The following is a 19721-nucleotide window of genomic DNA, read 5'->3' as shown; positions in this document are numbered from 1 at the left end:
CCATTTATTAAAGCTACAACTTGAACAAAAGACAAAAACTACTGCAGACAGTCTCATTGGAGCCACAAACTCTTAAAATTTTGTGCTCAGAATTGTGACGATTAAGTATGTAATGCACAAAAAAAATCGATTTATATAAAGTGGAAAATCTAGTTGGAGCAACTTTGCTTCCCCAAGCGAAGGAGTTCAAGTACCTCAGGATCTCGTTTATGAGCGATGGGAAAATGGCGCAAGGCGAAGCTCTCAATTTACCACTCCATCAATGTTCCAACAGTCACCTATGGTCATGAGCTCTGGAAAGTGACTGAAAGAATGAGATTGTGGGTACAAGCGGCCGAAATGAGCGTCCTCCATAGGGTGGCTGGGCTCAGCCGTAGAGATAGCGTGAGAAGCTCGGAGTAGAGCCGCTGCTCCACTGCATCAAAAGAAACCAGTTGAGGTGGTTTGGACATCTGATTCAGATGCCTCCGGGGAAACTTCCTTCGGAGGTTTTCCGAGCATGTCTGCCTTTGAGGAGACCCCAGGGTAGACCCAGAACTCACTGGAGGGATTATGTATCTCATCTGGCTTGGGAAGGCCTTGGGATCCCCCAGAAAGAGCTGGAAACTGTAGACGAGGGGAGAGACATCTGGAACAGCCTGCTTCACCTGCTGCCTCCGCAACCCAACCCTGGATAAGCAGAAGAAGATGGATGAATGAATGGACAAATGGATGACTGGTGTTATGGCCGTGGACCAGCATAAAGACGCCAGCCAGCCTGCAGACAGGGAGCTCGTTGCTGTAACCAGCCTTGCTCCTGTGCCTCCGGATAGTGAAACTCTGTTAGACTTTGGAAACCTTGTGACCTTGGAGGCACTAGTCTTTTTGTTTGTTTTATTTACACACGCTATGCTACTTTGGTTGTTAGGGTTCATTTTAGGATTTGTTTTTGATATAACTCTAGGTTAGAGTCTCTTTGTGTTCTCGTTTGTACTTTATTTTTGGCATTTAATTAGTCATTACCTCCTTTTTGTATCTTATTTTGTATCTTTTTATTTATTGTTAATAAACATCTTTTACGCCGATTAACATCTGGCCTTTTTATGTTACCTCCCTTACCCACATAATGAGCCAGAGTCGTAATAACTGGCAAGTTGGAGCAACTAAATTTTGTTGACGTTAAAGATCTGGATTTTTATTATCAACAATTAATTATGTGGAAGGTGCAAAGAAAAAGAGAGTTGGTTGAACACGGTTTCATTAGAACTTCTCATAACTCAAAAAGACTGACACAAACTGTAGACGGCTTGTAAAGCTCTGACATGGTAAACGTCCTCTGTAAAGAATTTAATATTTCTGGAGCAATGCAACCAAACAGAGTTCAAATATCCAATCCAATGGGTTTTATGGATGACATCTAACAAAACAAACTATCAGTTGTAAACCTTGTTTTGTCTCACATTTAGCAAGTCTTTACTGATTGTAATTAAGCATTAGAATACGATTCTACACACAGATTCTATATTTGTACCCATGTGTCAAATTAAATATTAGAGTATTTTAATATTTTTAATTTTTATATTTTATATTTTAAGATGTAATATTACAGTTATATCGTAAAAGTTCATGATGCTGTAAATACCTGTCCACAGTGTTAAAACAAAAAACAAAATGTGAGTATTACTAATTTACACAATTATGACCCTTGAGGATGACTCACAGAATAATACTGTGTTCTGCCATGTTTAAAATTAGCCAAATTATTTTTTAAAATAACAATTACATGGATGTCCTGGACAACTAATTAGCGTTCATGTGCAATGTCTCTGTCCTGACTGAGAGATGGAACAGATAAACATCAATCAGACGCTGTGCAGAACACAATAATCATATTACTTGTTTCAGGAAAACATATCAATCAACCTCAAGTCACTTGAAAATATGAAAAATCGCAGCATTCCTCTACAGATAAGCTAATATTTAGATGCTGCCGTGCTTGAACCCTGTCAGGTCACCAAGGGGCCGATGTCAGAAAAATAAATAACTCCTAATAACAGTAATTTGCTTGTACCATCAAGGGAAAGCTCCATCTTTGGATGGAATATCTCTTAAAGTACTGCTTGAACTTGATTAACGCGACTTAAAACAGCTCTCAAATGACTCCCTGCATAAACATTTGGTTTTCCAGTCTAGTGTCTCGAGTGCAGTACTTTGCAGAGGACACATTGTTTTCTGGGTTTGATTAGAGTCACGGTGAAGCATCGAGAATTGTTTCCCATCCTGTTCGCCGAGCGATAATGAGAGTTTCATCATGCAGAAGAGAATTACACTGTAAACGTCTGCACTTCCACCTGAATGAAGTGGGCAGTTCCTGACTTACTCGAGTCTTGCCTCCGTTCCCTCTTCGCCTCCTGGCAGTTGCTGAGTTAGAGCAGCGAGCTTCTCATCAGTGAACAAAACTGACATGGGTAATGAGTTTCCTCATTTTCTCTTAGCAAGGATCTATTTCAGCAATGAAGGTGCTTTTGGCAAAGTCATTAGAGTTGAACCCGTGTCACTGTGTGCTGGTATTTTCTGCAACAACACAGTCACACGATTTTTCAATCATTCCTATTTAAATACTAAACACTAATGCCTGATACAACCTGATACATGTATTGTTTCTACCTTTACTGCAGGTTTTATACTAAATCCAATCTCACTGTAACTGTAACTGTAACTCTAACTGTAGTTGCTATATTTTATCATCCAGTTTCACAACAGTTGAAGTTTGAGCAAGATGTTAATTACAGGAATTTGAGCAGAGAAGTGATGCCAGTGTCACAGAAAAGAGTTTTCACAAAGGTGGCTGCAAGGAGAACCACCAGAGGCATCTCAAATCTCAGCAGCCGCAAAAGTGTCAGAAGGGTGACGACACCCAAGTGGATTTGCAAGGCAGATAAAGGATAATAAGTGCAGCAGAGGGAGTAAAAACTGAGACTAACGAGGGGGTAAAAAAAAATGACAGACAATGATTATAGATGCACACAGTTGCAAAAGAGTGAATTCACTGAAGTGGTTGGTCTTAAAGACACCCACTAACAGGATTAAAAAGACTGTCTGCTTGAATATACCTATTTACATGAAAACTCACACTTTTATTCATGTGCTAACATAATTGCACAAGGGTTTTCTAATCATCAATGAGCCTTTCAGCACCATTAGCTAACACAATGTAGCATTAGAACACAGGAGTGATGGTTGCTGGAAATGTTCCTCTGTACCCCTATGGAGATATTCCATGAAAAATCCAGCTAGAATAGTCATTTACCACAATAAGAATGTCTGGACTGTGTTTCTGATTTAATGTTATCTTCATTGAACTTTTAAGGTGTACTGTGTAGTTGCTCTGCTTGTGTTATTGTCTTATCGGTCTAGTTTCGGCTAAAGAAAACGGTTTGCGACACAGCAACAAAGGTGTCCGAAGGATGATGACACCTAAGTGGATTTGCAAGGCAGATAAAGGATAATAAGTGCGACAGTGGGAGTAACAACTTAGATTAATGCGGGGGTAAACAAATGACAGACAATGATTATAGATGCACACAGTTGCAAAAGAGATTAAACGAGTGAATCCACTGAAGTGGTCCGCCTTAAAGACACCCGCTAACAGGATTAACAAGACGGTCTGCTTGAATCTTGCTGCTCAGACTGAAGGCAACAAGAATCTTAAATTCTAAATCTATGAACTCCGACGCCGTCCATCTTAGCCTACGAAGGTCAGATAGATATTACAAGCGGACAGTATTAAGATGGAATCATGCAGATCAAAATCTGCAACACTCGCCTCGACACCGGCTCATTCCTGGAGTTACAGGCAGAATAAATGTTTAACTTACCTTCACATCTATGCACAGAGATTCATATGAGTCTTCTTCCAAATACACCAGAGGATTCAAAGTGATGAAATCAGGAATCTGTGAACTGCAACATATTATGTCATTCTTCCATACATAAAAACATATACATACATACAGATAAATGGGTGTAAATTCCCACTTTTTGCATTAAACAATTAAAGTAAATCAAAAGATGTTTACTTGAAGGTAATTACAGTCAAGGACTGATTGTGCTCGCTGCACATACAGTACTAGATTGCACTGAAAGCATAATTACTATTATCTGCTATTACTATTAGCTGCCTGAACAACACTGACAGCGCATGTCACTTCTCCACTGACAACTGAAGCAGGCAGTGCATAAAAGCAAATGTGCCACGTCTTTGTGTGGCAGCTGCAAAAGACTGCCATTAGCAACGTAACGCGACAAGGTGAAGAGACATCGCTTAGTTTCCTTTCACTGTCGCTTTTCCATTCGGCTTGTAAGCATCGCTTGAGAAATTAACGAGCAATATTCAAGCAATTAGCAGCGCAGTGGGAAACATATAGAACAAAGGGAAGAAGACACATCCAAGGAAGGTATAAAGGAAGGTAAAGTGGAATAAATAAAACCATTGTGGTGCACAGCTGACAGCAAAGAGCTACCAGAAGAAAAAGGAGTGCCAGGAGGAACAATGAGGAGAACTGGATTTTAAGATCACTGCTGTAAAGTAAAATAGAGTCGAATAGCAGAAGGGAGATCATCTCTGAGTGTAAGATACTTGTTGCTTTGTCTTTGTAATACTTATTTTGAGATCCAGGGACAGAAAAGAGTCTCCGGTTACAGGATTTCAGGTTTGTGTGATATGTGAATGGGGGTTTTAGGATGTAAGAGTTCTCGATTGAACACGGGGAGTCAGTGGAAGACGGAAATGAGGGGAAAACATTTTTTGAGACTTTTTGCAACAGTTCAAAGCTATTATCAGCCACATTGTTGAACAAATTTGAAGCATGTCTCAAAAAATGTCAAAAATGAAAATGTAACTGAGGCTTGATTCCATTAACTGCTCTGGAGTGAATAAACTGAGCTGCATAGTGAGATCAGAATTACACATGGCCTTAATAAACAGGCAAGAAGACGTTGTGTGGCAGCTGCAGAAGGCTGCCATGAGCAACGTAACGCGGCAAGGTGAAGTGACATCGCTTAGTTTTCTTTTCACCGCCGCTTTTTCATTCGACTTGTCAGCAACGCTGGAGAAATTAACGAGCAACTTTCAGAAGATTCCCATCAGAAAGAGAAATAAATAGAACAAAAGGAAGAAGACACACCTAATAAAGGTGGAAAGTAAGGAAAAGCAGAATAATTAAAGCCATTATGGTGCACAGCTGACAGAATAAAGCTGCAGATGCCTCAGAAAAAAAAGGAGTGCCAGGAGGGACAATGAGGAGAAGTGTTTTTAGGTTCACTCTTGTAAAGCAAAATAGAATCGTATAGCAGGAGAGAGATAATCCCTGAGTTTAAGATGCCTGAGCTGAAGCTTTGTTCTTAAAATACTTTTAGATATTTTTGGAATTTTTTTGAGACTTTTAGCAGCAGTTTGAAGCACTTATAAGCCATGTTGTTGGACAAATTTGAAGCATGTCCCCAAAAATGTTGAAAATTTAATTTAGGTTTGATTGGATTACCTGCTTTACAGTGAATAAATTGAGCTGCATAGTGAGATCAAAAGTTAGCGGTCTACGCAACATTACACATGGCTTAAATAAACAGAGAGGAAGAAATTATGAACAAAACCAGCTGTTTGCTTTAAAATCTTGAAAGAAATGGAAAAAATAAACAAAAATTTGGCCGTCGACAAGAAAAAAATGGAGAGAAGACTTTATTCGGTGTAAAGTACGGTTTTCAATAAATGCTTTTGTTTTCCAACTAGAAACAGCAAATTCAACTTCCATTTTCTTCCAGTCGGATTACAAAGTGAAGAAAAGGAGCAACATAACAAAATAATTTCAAATGAAGAGGAAAAATGTAAAACTTTTTGTTGGTTTTCCTTAAAATGAAGTTGCTCATTTGAGATGAATCAGATGTTTTACCTGTTGCCACTGACAGCAATATTCCATCTACTTTGGATAAACCTAATGGAAACAATTCATTTAAGTTGCACCAGCATTTCTCTTTTTCAGCATTCACAAAACAGAACTTTTGGAAATTAACTTTTTTATTTCCGATTCAGATCAGATAAAGACTCAAAGGGACACTTTAGCATTTGACAGTCACAGCAAGAACCCCTGAAAGTGAAATATTTATTGCTTTTTGTTGCTGTGTTTGTGTTTTTTTCCCACTGTCTTCGCCTTCCCACGACCCACGGCTATTCTACTTTGTTTATATTCCCAAACCGATCTGTAAAAATACATTAGCTCGAAGCTTTGGACCGAACACCAGCGTTTCACCTCGGAGTCGAACAGACGTAGCCAAGGTACCATTTCACAGAGCAGGAATAATCACAGGTTGTATAATCCACTGTGTATTATATGGCTGAGATACTATTTCACCTGTACAATGCACTGCTTTTGAATTTTCCTTCAGTGACGCCACTGGGTGTAGCATGGAATCAGTAGATTGCACAGATGGAAAGCAAAGGTTATCGCCATGCTGTGCGTTTACACAACCTTTAAACAGACTTTCTGAGATCAGAGCGGCTCTGTCTCGATCGTGTTTCATGCTCTTATACCTACATGTCAGCTGCATGTTTAAATAACTTCCTTTCTTCCTTTTGAGTCTGTCGGAATGTAATTGTTGATTTAACTCGACACGAGATAAAAGCCGTCAGACAACATGAAAGCTCATCACCTCGGAAGAAAGCGTCAAAGAGACATTTTCACACTTTCTCATGATGCAATTATGGCAATATTAGAACAACACGATTACATTTCTCCTCAGCGACGCATAAAAGAGGTATAATATTAAGGAGAGGCCTTTCAAAACAAGCGCCTCCAACACTGCAGGTGCGTGAGGTAACACAGGAGTGCATAGCAAATGACGGTTTCTCTTTGGCAGGAAAACACAGAAAAAGACAGAAGGAGAGAGAGTATATTAGGTGAGGAAGTGCCCTGAGAAGAGGTACAGAAGGTCTTCAAGCAATTTTTGCAGACGGAGAGATATTCTGCTGACTGCACCAAGCTTGATGACTTGTTTCATCACTGATGGAGCTCACAGACGGAGAGTTCGGATTTAGATTTCCTGCCTTTTGCGCTTGTAGTCCCCGTTCATTTGCAGTGAACCGGAGTCAGTGTTTTCATGAATGATGAATAGCGAATAGCAAATAGCACTTTTGCACAATAAGACACATTTTAAGGCTTTAATGAAGTCACGGCGGCTGCTTCTGGGATCCGTCGGCTTTATTTCATTATTTCTTCTGTTGTTTTTGTTTTTACGATAACTCTTGGAGCTCTACTCTGATATTCTGCCATCTTGCTTGTTGCTTCTTCTCTGCCACCCTTAAGTCACCTTTTGACAGGCTGACTTTAATTTTGGATGTTCTCTGAATTTTTTACGACTTTTCATTGCAAAACAAACAACAAAAATTCTGCTCAGACATTGTTGGGGCTCATATCAGGGGGAAAGGTGATAGTTTGGGGTTAAAGGTGGGATCAGCAGTTTTAATTTTTAAGTGTCTTTGCACAACAAACATTCTTACTTTTCAGAACATCGTATTTCAGGTGGTCTCAGAGGAAACTAGACTTCATAACCTTCTCTTGATCCATTTTCAAGCTTTAGAAAATGTATCCAGTGACAAGAGAATTCAACAAATCACAGGGCTTTTTACTCAGATCAGGTGAGAATATACAGGTGTGAAAATATTTTTATTTTAGAACAAAACTACATTTCTTTCAATAGTTATCTGCAGTTTAATTGTATAAAATGTAATTCTGGTCTACTAGGGGTGGCTCAAAACGGATATAAGAGCTTCAGGATGTATTTTTTTTTGTCTTCTGGTCTTTTCCTTATTTCTGCCTACTGTAGCTTTAAAATACCTGCTTGATCAACATCAGAAAATGATCATGGTCATGGTGAAATAAAACCAACTTCATAGGAAACACCAACTGAGCAATAACGTGTCAAGATGTGACATTCTGGTGGACAATCGCTCTGACGCAAATCTCAATTTTCCTACTCAGTTTGATTAAAATAACACAGAGGATTTCACAGCCTTGGCCAGAGGTATCCACTGCTTTCTAGTGTTAATCAGTAATCTGTTTAATTTCACAGATCTCTGGTCAGATCTTTTCAAGGAGTCTGGGTCTTCCACACATTTACTGTTTCAGCGGTGCATAGAAAGGAAAGCTTCAGGCAAGGACGCTCTGCTAAATTCAACACTTCTGCAGCTCTCATTCTTGGCAGATCCAAAAAATAGAAGGTGAAAAACAGATTATTTGTGTACAAATATCACAAAGAATTTGTTAATTCTGTGTTTTAACTGGTGCATTCGACCCAATGTGAAACAAAAAAGTCCAAATTTGTGCATTTTTTTGTACTTATGATTGAAGAAATCGCGGAAGAATCCACATTACATGGTGGCAGCTTTGGAGAAGTTGTCTCGGCAATAAGATTTGTATTTCACCAGGCAGCTTAACCTGTTTTGTATTGGCTTTAAAAATAGCACCCACACTCTCCCTCAGGGCGGATACCGCATAGGAAATGGTCTGTGTCTGTCGGTGTTAGTAAAGCACACGAGCAGCCGACTGAAGGAGTAAGAGGAATGAGTTCAAGCCGCGTGTTCTCTACTTGTAAAGTCTGAACGGAGCGCACGGCCCTTAACTTACTCAGCGGTGAAATGAGAAGGTGCTTCTCCTTAGTTAATGAACTGGCAAAGACAATTGTGAGTGGAAAACAACAATTCGGAGATCTGTGGTTGCTGCAATTACATTTCCTGCCTCGGAACCTGTAGGGATTCCTCAAAAGGAACAAAATGCCTGACCATTACAGGTCTGAAATCTCTCGATTCAGGCAGCAGAAGTTCGGTTTTCCCTTCGCGATTCATACATGGCCAGGCACGAGCAGCAAATAATTGTTGGTAAGGTGAGGTAAGATGCTAATGGAAACCTTTTTTTCACATTATGCGCTATATTAAGCAGCAGCAGAGGGGATGCAATCGTGTTTTCCCACTTTGTCCTTGCCGTATTAAAGCATAAGAGAGCGACTAAGGGGTGGAGTGGGGTACTAGCTGTGCGCTGAGTCATCAAGGCGTTTTAATGTTTAATGCATGTTGCCACTCTTGCCATTTACCGCTGAGGGGAATAATATCCAGGAGCTTCTGAGCCACAGAGTGAAGATCAAAACTAGGCAGAGAACAAATTTGGCAGGTCTGAAATGACAAAATATCACTGGAGCCAACCTTTTGTATGTTGTATTTTATTTTAACCCTTAGATGGATGATTGATTGGACCCCACACTCTTCCAAAAGTGTTTTGCTTATGATATACTTTATGGCATTTAAAAAACACCTTATGGACATGCTGACAAGATTTTTTAAAAATGGTGTTTTCAAAGTCTTTAAATGGCAAATATGTCATTTTGTATCATTTAATTTGACTTAAATTAGGCTAATGTTTGTCGCAATCTGGATACAAATATAGATTGCTTAAATGTACTATGTTCTTTTTCTGTGATGTCTATTTATTTTCAATCAATATTCATTTTAATCTGCTAAATAAGCAGCAGTGGGATTACAGAGAGGTAACACATTTATTTTTGGAAGTGTAACGCTATACAACTCCATGAAAATATGTAATTTAGCCATATTTAGTCTGTCTAGGTTAGAAATTGGATTATCAGACATTTTAAGATGAAGCTAGACACGTGACTAATCCTTCATGTTTAGTGTTCTGGGCTTTGGTTCCGTTTCATTCTGAGTGGAAATGCAATGCAATACAGGAGGAGGAATAATAATAAAAAAGAGAGAGAGCGAGATTTTTTTTGACTTGTTAGGGATCACGCTGCAGCTGGAGAACACTGACAAGCTGCACAATAAAAGACGTTCCACACAGGAGAAGAATTTCAATTCTTTCAGCAAACAGTTTTCAAATTTCGAGCTGGATTTGAGGAGTAACTTTGCGGCTTAATTTTTGTGTAATACCATCAAAGGAAGGCAGAAAAAAATAGCGTGTTTTTCCCTGGGTGACTTTTTCACCCTGCTCTTTTCAACCCTCTCTGCGGTGTAATACCAGAGATAGAGTTCATGTCTGGTAGCCGAGGCTTCTTAAGTGATTTAAATGAGCTGTACATGCACCTAGACTTTACAGTGTATGGTGGCTGTGTTGGAAAAATAAGGGCAAATTTGACTTTCTTTTAAATAAATTTTAAACCCTGCAGTCGAATTTAATTAAACACCAACCGTGCCCTTCGTGTCAAACTCATCAATCATCACTACTCTGATGCGGTGCCAGCAAAAAGTCAATATATTAAGCTTTTATGGCTTTAATATCTCACAGGATACCTTTATTTATACTCGCACTACTGTGAACTCTGCGAGCAAAATTGCGCATTCAGCCTGTTGTTTTCACTCCCTCCATCAGCTAATGTCTTAATTATGGCTAATCAGTCAGTAAACATGTTCTTAGAGTGCAATAATGACTGCTGTGTTTACTTACACGCCCGCCGTCTCAAGGTTAGTCCTCGCCGTGTAATTACCGGGGTCAACGAAGGTTAACGGTCGAAAACGAGGCGCAGCTTCACGCGCTAAGATCAGCAACTTTCCTGCAAAAGCAAAACCTGTCAGCTTAGAGAGTGCTCAGCGGCTGCGGCGACAGCTTTATTTCCATACACTCGCAGCGCTCTCAGAAAAACACACCCGAGATGCAGAACGACTCAGAGTGGTTGGTATTAATTAAAGGCCCCATATGTATGTCAGCGCTGTAATCCCTAACCTGCAGCTGTGTGCCATTCAGGGTTTCATTAGAAGCCGGAGCATAATTTCATAGCAAACCGAGAGGAATAACGGAGCGGTCTCGGCGATGCTGTGCGTTCATTTAATTCGCAACAAAGGCAGTTTTTTTTTTAAAAGGGGGCCTTGACAAGTTGTCATTGTTTAATCCTGACAGCCAGGACTTGCATGACTCAGAAAATGTTGTAAACACCTTGGATTCGCAACCAAACAGTGCTTGTGGAAATGTTTTCCTACATTCTCAAGTCAATCCGTTGATTCAATTATTGAAAAGTGATTTACAAGAAAGAGGTTGTTTTTGTTTGTTTTGTTTTGTTTGTTTTGTGTTTTTTTTGTATTTTATGGACTTATAGTTGGGAGCACTGGCAGTAAAAAAGGCTGGAACAATGAGGCTGGGCAGCGTTGTTCACTGGGGCACAGAAGGTTGAATCCTGTCCAACACAAACGGTATCAATGCCATCACTTCTTTTTGCTTTGGCGGCTGGTAATGGTGGCTTTCCCCTGAGCTGTTGCATACATTTTGCCAGTTCTCTCATGTTTATGCAGGGGATGGCAGCACCCCTCCTCCATCCCTGCTACACCCAACACCAGTCCCCGGTCGTGCTGATGTCTCTGTTTGGCCTGTCTGCGCTGCCTAATGTCACTAGACAGCGTGAGTCATAAGTGATGTGGAAATGTGTTTTGGGAAAGGCCACGCAATGTACTCAGGGTGTTTAGTGGTCACAACTGTATACTGTATCACAGCAAAGACCACTGGCATCAGACTGACCGCTGGTACAGTTATGCAACGGCTAAGACGTCATTTGCAACTTTATTTTTCTCACAAGCTTGTGCAATTTCAGAGTCCATATTATGTGTAGCATTATACAACATGCAATATTTAAACTTTATGTGCAACATTGTCAATACAATGTGCAATAATTCATTTTTATCTCATTTTCAGGTGCTATATTTTATTATTATGTGTGATTGTTAACTATCTCAGTATGATTGCTAGTATTACTTTTTTTCTCTTCTATTCTAGCATTGTATGCTAACTTACTTGTTTTATTTTGCTTATATTTTATTGTTTATCTACTTTTTGGCATTTGGCATCTGCATTTCTAATGTTATGTCATTTTGTGTTGTTTCTAAGTGATATCTGGCACAAGAATTTCATTTGGGATTAGCAAAGATTTAGCTTAGCTTAGCTCCTCTGAGTCGGGCTGAGCTTAGCTTTTCTTACCTTAGCTAAGCTTTTGTTGTCTATGTACACTACCGTTCAAAAGCATGGGGTCACTTTGAAATGTCCTTATTTTTTAAGAGAGAGGAATTTTTTTTTAATGAAGATAACATCCAATGAATCAGAAATACAGTCTAGACATTATTAATGTGGTAAATGACGATTCTAGCGGGAAACAGCTGATTTTTAATGGAATATCTCCATAGGGGTACAGAGGAACATTTCCAGCAACCATCACTCCTGTGTTCTAATGCTACATTGTGTTAGCTAATGGTGTTGAAAGGCTCATTGATGATTAGTAAACGGTTGTGCAATAATGTTAGCACAAGAATAACAGTGTGAGTTTTCACGGAAAATGTGAAATTTCCAAGGTGACACCAAGCCTTGAACGGTAGTGTAGATCATCAGTCTTCCAGGTCATGATAATTCATATCAATAAGACTGAAATCCAAGAATGTAAAAGAGGAATCCATCTGGTTCTAACTGTAATTTCGAGGATAACAGCTATTTTCTTTATCTGTAATGCTTTTTCAATCTATTCATTTTTGGAGTTGCAAGTTTGCAAGTGCAAAATTAATAACTACAATTCCAATTTCCTTTCCAGCAATTAATACAATACTAACAGTCTACTGCTATGCGAGCAACTCTTTGAAGCTGTACTTGGTGCTTTGAGCTGAATTCAATTTAATTCAATTCATTTTGATTTCTATAGCGCCATTTCACACCATGTCATCTCAAAACACTTCACATATTAAGGTGAAGACTTAACAGAGAACCCAACAAATCAGAGAGTTTCCTTTGGATTCCCTTTGAGCAAACCCTTGGTGACAGTGGGAAGGGACCAAAAACCTCTGAACAACAAAATGTCCAGCAGAACCAGACTCAGTGAGGGTGGCCATCTGCCTCGCCTGGTTAGGGTGAGGTTACTATCAGTAATACAAAAATACATATGGGATTATGCTGTAAACAGAAAAGTGTTGATCTTCATTACTAATCTCAAATGTAGAAAATAATACAAACAAAAAAATATCTCCTATTTGTCATAAATGGTCCAACTGTAAACCATGTTCATAGCTTACTCTTTTAGCTAGCACGAAACACAAACTGTAGATGAGGTTGAAGCATATGTTGTTACTTTTGCAGGTAGTATTCATAATTTCCTGTTAGAAATACAGAAATTCTGACCTGTTGATGCCGATGGCCTGCAGTCCTGACTGGCCTTGCTCTGTCCTTCTTGTATTTAACTCTTCTTGACTGTTTCACATATGTAAATTCACTATGTGCAGGCTCCCGTGCTTGCTTCATATCCTGCCGGTCATTTCTGGCTGACTGGCCTGGAGCTCCATTTCACTAATTTCAGCCTCCTCGTCTCCTCCGTCCTCCTGGCCGTGACCCAGAAATCAATCTCGGCGCGGCATCACAAAGGACGCCTCACTTCCAAAAGTGCACCTCAAGGAGAGAGAATCGAGGAGTGTTGCTGGAAGAGCTCTATCTTTGACACAGTCTTTTCTGCACCTGTGACATAAAAAAGGCTTGACACACAGCTGGAATATACAAACTGTGTTGGGAGCAGAACTGACAAATGTGTGTATGTAATATATATCACTCAATATGTCACTCTTTATTTGGAAAGTACTCATTTGTGTGCCATAACTCTTTTACGCTCCATCGCTCGAGTGTGTCAAATACAAACTAAAAACTTATGACACCCGTACGTTCTTGACACATTCTGCCATAACGTGAATTGAATTATAAGCTAATATGTCATTGTTCTGCTCTCCAGACAAAAATCTTAAACCACAGTGGTAGGTTGTAACCCAACAATGGACAGATGAGGCAGCTGTGCAACACGTCATATTGAATAGATGTCGCTTTGAAATAACAGCTCCGAGGCGAAGATGTCTAGTTTTGTTAAATGCCTGTTGCCTCAGCTCCTCTCCTTATGTCTCTGGTGGGGGTACTAATTCTTAAAGTTTATTTAAATAGCACCTTTCGAAGCACAAAATTATGTAGTTTAAATAAAATCAGTGTAAGACCATAACAAAGAGTAGTCAAATTACAAGTAATAAGAAGCTGGTGGGATGAGGGCCAGTTTAAATAAATAAATCATAAGTTGCTTTAAAAGGCATGAATTGAGATCGGATGATGAAGGTGTATAGGAAGAGCATTCAACAAGGTTGTGACACCACTTCAAACATACAATAACCTTTTGTTTTTGTCTAGTACGTGGTGCAACTGGCAGGCTCTTATCAGAAGACCTAAATGACCTCGTGGATGAATAAATCCTGACCTTAACTGAGAACCATTGTAGAGAATACAAAGTAGGTGTGATGTGTGACATCCTGCTGGACCTTGTTAGCACTGTTTCAGCAGCATTCTGGACTAATTTAAGATGGTCTAAGGACTCCCTGTTGAGGCAGGTGAAGAGAGAACTGCAGTTGTCTGAGATAATGTAAAAGCAGGAATGATCTTTTCTAACACACTATAAAGTATATATGATATATAGCTGAACTGAGTGTGGTAGCTCATGTCAAAGAAACATGTTAATGAACTGATATGTTTTTCAAAATACATAGACTGGTCAAATGTGACATTAAGGTTTTTAAGTCTGGTCTTTACAGTAAGACATTAAGACACTGTAGAGGTTATGCAGTCTGAACCAATGACAAAGACCTTGGATTTGTCCGGATTAAACTGCAGATAACTGTTCACCATCATGTCCAGAATTGCTATCAGACAATTGTTCAACATAATCAGTTAATCCCTCTCTTCAGGTTCAAAGGAAACATGCAGATTGATGTCGTTAGCATAGTGGTGATAGGAGACAGCGTTAAATGTGCTTATGACATGACTGAATGGGAACAAATATGAAGCTAAAAAAATTGGGCCTAGAACAGAGCTTTGTGGCACACCACAGGACAAAATGTAGGGACGAAGGCACGCTGTAAAAAAAAAAAAAAAGACCTATCTGACAGGAAGTAAACCCACCCCAAGCTCAGCCTCTCAACCAAAATGCTGTGATTGAAAGGCGCATTTGTGGATGTTTTTTTATGTGAGCAGCTTGCCGTTGTGCCTCTTGTTGTCTTTGTATTTTTCATTTAATTCTGCAAGCTTGGTGTTTTTCTGTATCTGCTCACAGATGATGCGTGGTGATTTTGTGTTCTCTAGCCACTTACCAGTCATTACTAGTAATTCCAAACTTTTGATCATATATTATAGGACTGACTGGAGATTGGACCAGATTTTCCAGTTCTTCTGTTAAGTATGCTAGAAGAGGTATGGATACTTTCTTTTGTAGTTTACTTCGCAAGTTGAAGTGATGTTAGCCCTCCTTTTACTTTATTTCTTTCATTGATTAAAAACACCCAACCAGGTCTGTTTTTCCTTTGCAGTTGTGCCTCCTTTGCTGATGAACAATATTATTAGGCATAACTTTGTTGAACCAAAAACAAGCGGTTTCATGCGGTGTAGGTGCAACTGGGTTATTTAATAATCCAGTTGCCTCACTGTATTCTAGCACAGCTGAGTCATAACACATCAGATGAAAGGTCACAGAAGCACTAAAGTGATTAAAATTCATGTGTACCAAATTTCATGGAAATCTCTCTGGTATTTGTCAAGATATGTCACTTAAAACCACTAATGTCAAACTCATGGTGCCAGACCAAGACAAGTCAGAAAACCTGAAAAGTAATTTAGGTGGTTTAGGAACCGAGGCAATCTGTCCAAAATCTGGTGCCATATTCTACACTACAAGTAACTGGCATGGCTAATAATCTAAAGAAATTCTGCTTGTAATGGCATGTTATAGATGCTAACACAGTAGCCTGTTGGTTCCATTCATTCAGGAAGTAATATGTTTCTGCAGGGAGAAGCATAAAATGACCAAAATGGTAAAAGTGAAGCACAGTGGTGTAAGAAAGTTTGGAAGAAAGGTCAGGCCACTGGCTGAATTTCACAGCAAAAAAGGGGCATTGTTGTCATCCCGTTGATGTCAGTCAGAGACCAGCATCACTCAAAATGATGAAAAAGGTGTGGGAGGTAACTTACATCACCGTCATTGCAATTTCTGTCGATTCCAAGGATCACAGATTAATGAATGTCCATTGAAACACATCACATTTACCGAAGCACTGCATTGGTGTACCTGTTGGATGTGACAAAGAGGGACAGAAAGGAGAATAGCTTCAAATCCATTGGTAAAAGCTTTGCATTGTATGTCACTTCGCTGGCTTTCATCCAGACCTTCCATTATGCCGTCACCAGACCATAGCAAGAAAGGCCCGAGGTGCTCTATTCACCGCCTGGAGAAGTAGTCCATTTCGATACCTTACTAAAGCCTCGATGTGACTTGTAATTCTCTTAACTTGATTGTCTTTTCTGCTTGGTAATGTTCAGCCGCATCCAGAAACAATGTGTCTTAAAAGGATTTATTTGTTGATTTGTGCAAGGAATAACAGAGGATAAGAGAGTCTTTCCCCGGTATGCTCTAAAACTGTGGCTGGGGATATAAGCTTGTGTTCCAGAGTAAATGTGAAGGTATCTCACTCAAAGTTTAGTCTTGCCTAGTAGATGATAAGACAATAAACTGAATAATTAAGATTTGCCTCAGAGCTCAAGAGATCCTTAAAGTTGATGGACATCATGCATATTTGTATCAAATTCAAGGTCAATTTATCAATATCTTATAAATTAAAAAGTCAAGATCTGTAGATTATTATCGAAGCAATAAATGAGATGACATGAATAGCAAAATTTCATGGCAATATACTGCATGTTTTTTGAGATAGTCACTGTAAATTAAAACAATAGGCGTCCAATATTGCCATACCTAGGGCTTCATTTGTGGTGTGGCAGAGTAGCTCATTTTAAACTGATCTTAATTCAAATTTAATGTTACTCTGCACTCATAACTTATTTTGTTGAAAAATATCATTTTACATCTCTACACTTCTATTTCAGGTGCTCATCAGCTCTGGAGTGCTACTCATACTGCTCAATACCCTCATCGTGTACTGTATTTGTTCATAAACCAGCGGTGGATAAAAAGTAAATATCGAGAGCATTTCTGTCCAAGTGTGGTTTATTTAAGAAAACAGTGCTTATTACATGACTGAACTGTAGTATTTAGCCCTAATTTATCTTTTTACAACTCTAGTACAAGTCTATTCACAGGACCCACCTAACAGAAACATACATTTTCATGTGGGCCTTGATTTAATTACAAAATTCCTCGAGTGTCTCCAAAAATAAAAAATACCGATTGATGACTGAGAGATAAATAGATAAATACACAAAAAGTCTAATCAAACTCAATCAGCCAATAAATAAATAGAACAATAAATAACATTCATAACATCTTTGGCCAAACTCAGGCCACCTCATTGTCCCCACAGAGTTGACATTGGTCTCGGTAGATGCCTCGGCCAGTCGGAGCGCTGACTGCATCGGCTGAACCTATGGGGTACTAAGAAACAACACTGGACATGTGGCGTGAAATAGCAATTGAAAGAACAATTATATTGAGGCACTTTAAAGGATGTTCCAGGAAATGGCAGCATTTCCATTCGTATGCGAATTCCCAGAGAGGAAACAAAATGTAAGACAAGAAACAACATTCAATCGAAAGGAAATTGAACGGCTGCTTTGCTCATCTACTCATGTTACCGTATGTTCTCTTGTTTTTCTCTTTTTTCTTTTTTTACAATTTTGGGACTGAGCATGGTAAAGTACCACATGAAACAGAAAACGGTGTGCTGGAAAAAAACAGATAACATGGGAAGAGAAGTGTAAAACATTGTGTGTCGCCAACCAAAGAAAGAACGTTGTTACATATTTGCTTTTTTTTGAGTCTGTGAATAACATCAATGTGTGTTTTCCGTGGTTGTAGAGTCCGACTGAGTTTCCGACTGTTCCCCGAATATCCCTGCCAGTGTCTTAAAGCGGGGCCCCCAGTCACTGAGGTAATCATAGTCCTCCTCGAGGTCTACTGCGAGGGACTCGATGGAGCTGAGCGACTCGGCCACGGAGCCGTCGCCCTCGTAGGCGTACGTCGCCAAGGAGTCGTAGGGCGGCGCTGAGTTGTCCGTGTCGTGCTCTTTCAGACGCTGGTTGATGAAGTCTCGGATGTCGGCGCTGTCCTGAGAGACGGCCGGTCTTGGACCTCGCTTCATCTCAGGTTTGACGTCCCTGCGGTACAGGTTCTCCTTGACAACCTTGGGATTGCGAAGCGTCCCCATGTCGAAGGCGTGCGTGTCCTCTTCCCCACCTCCCTCGTCGTCGTAGTGGATCACATTATCCCGGATGTCCTCTTTGGATGACATGAGGGTTTCCTTTTTCTTCTGCCGTCTCAAGCCCACATAGAGGACCACAATAACTGAGGGAACAAATCAAGACAAACACGTGTTAGACCTAAAGATGCTTCTCTTGTGGGGAAACACAGAGACATTAGATTGAAGCTGGCTTAGTTGACGTTTGCTCGACAGCAGATATCAATTTTGGCCCCACCACCAGCATGGTTGTAGGGATCTGTCACTTTAATAGAACCCAAAATAGCTCTGGATGAATCGCTATGGCTTTTCATAGATACTCCCCACATGACGAATCCCACTGACAATGGACATCCCTTGACTTTTCTAATGGCACCACTTTAATTTGCCAAAGTGTCACATTCCTTATTTGTCCAGTACTTCGGTTTATGATGAATGACATGGAAAACTATACAATTCCCATCAGTGCATATTAGCTAATTAACCAATTCTAGATTTCTGGAGTGGCTACCTGCTTGCATTGACCATTAGTGTAGTCATTATGAGCATGTTAGCGTGCAATTAACTTTAAGCTCCATTGTGCCTAAGTACTATACAGCCTCATAGAGCTGCTAGCATGACTGTAGATTCTTAATTCTGTATTTAGGTCATATGTGGCTCATTATTTTAATTGCATAGCTGCTTCACACTCACATGGGGAGCAGTTAAATACGACTTAGCTGATCTTCTAACCTGCAAATCAGTGTCTTCTGGCAATTCATGCCTATGCTGTATAGAGCTGTAGAGGTAAACATTGCAGGGGTTAAAACTGCACTGCTTACAATACACCCAAAGCAACAGTTTATTGTTTTATCACCCGACCCCAGTGCGAGGTTGCATGAGGTTCTGCATGCTTTAGACGCTACAGTACCATTGTGTTATTTCCCTACACATAATGTTGCAGTAAATTTCTCACTCCCCCTTCTCTCCTGTCAGTGCAATCTGTTTCTCAGAGTCTATCTCCCCCTGTGTCCCTTTCCCTGCCTTTTCAGTGAAAAATGCAGTGAAATGTGTGTTTTTCCTCTGGGTTTTTAATATACAGTTGTATCTAGAAGGGAAGAGCAATGGCCAGGATAAAGCTGAAGTCATTCAAATGAAAGAGTCCAATAAATACATTCAGTTTGAAAAAAATAAAAAAGAAGAAGCCTTAAGTAGGTCTCTTTCTTTCAACCACTCTGTATCTCACTTCCTTTCTGCCTTCCTTCACTCCCAAGTGATTTTTATCTGCCTTTGTGTAGTGTGCCAGCTCCCCCCAGTGGCACCTTTGCAGACTCAGACAGCAGACGGTTACTATAGGGCACCCGGGCTGAAAACTCAGCTTGTCATTAGGTGCAGCCAATCCGCTTCCGTTTGCAAGAAATGGCAGTGCAGATGAAAGTCTCCGTGCTGGGTTTGCTTAATTTGCTTCATAATT

At 39.9% G+C, this 19721-nt stretch overlaps 1 protein-coding gene across 1 annotated transcript in view; it reads right to left on the bottom strand.

Moving 5' to 3' along the window:
• Positions 1–17064: 17064 nt before the first annotated feature.
• The window catches only part of LOC110952682 (cadherin-12-like), a 120314-nt gene continuing 117657 nt past the window's right edge, over positions 17065–19721 (bottom strand). The window contains exon 12 of the mRNA XM_022196341.2: positions 17065–18375. Coding sequence (XP_022052033.2) covers positions 17864–18375 — 512 coding nt within the window. The 3' untranslated portion in view covers positions 17065–17863. The remainder of the gene's footprint in view (positions 18376–19721) is intronic.

This window comes from Acanthochromis polyacanthus, chromosome 20 (genome assembly GCF_021347895.1).
Source record: "Acanthochromis polyacanthus isolate Apoly-LR-REF ecotype Palm Island chromosome 20, KAUST_Apoly_ChrSc, whole genome shotgun sequence".
Lineage (NCBI taxonomy): Eukaryota > Metazoa > Chordata > Actinopteri > Pomacentridae > Acanthochromis > Acanthochromis polyacanthus.
Note: the sequence above shows the minus strand (reverse complement) of the source record. Positions and strands in the feature narration are given on the sequence as shown.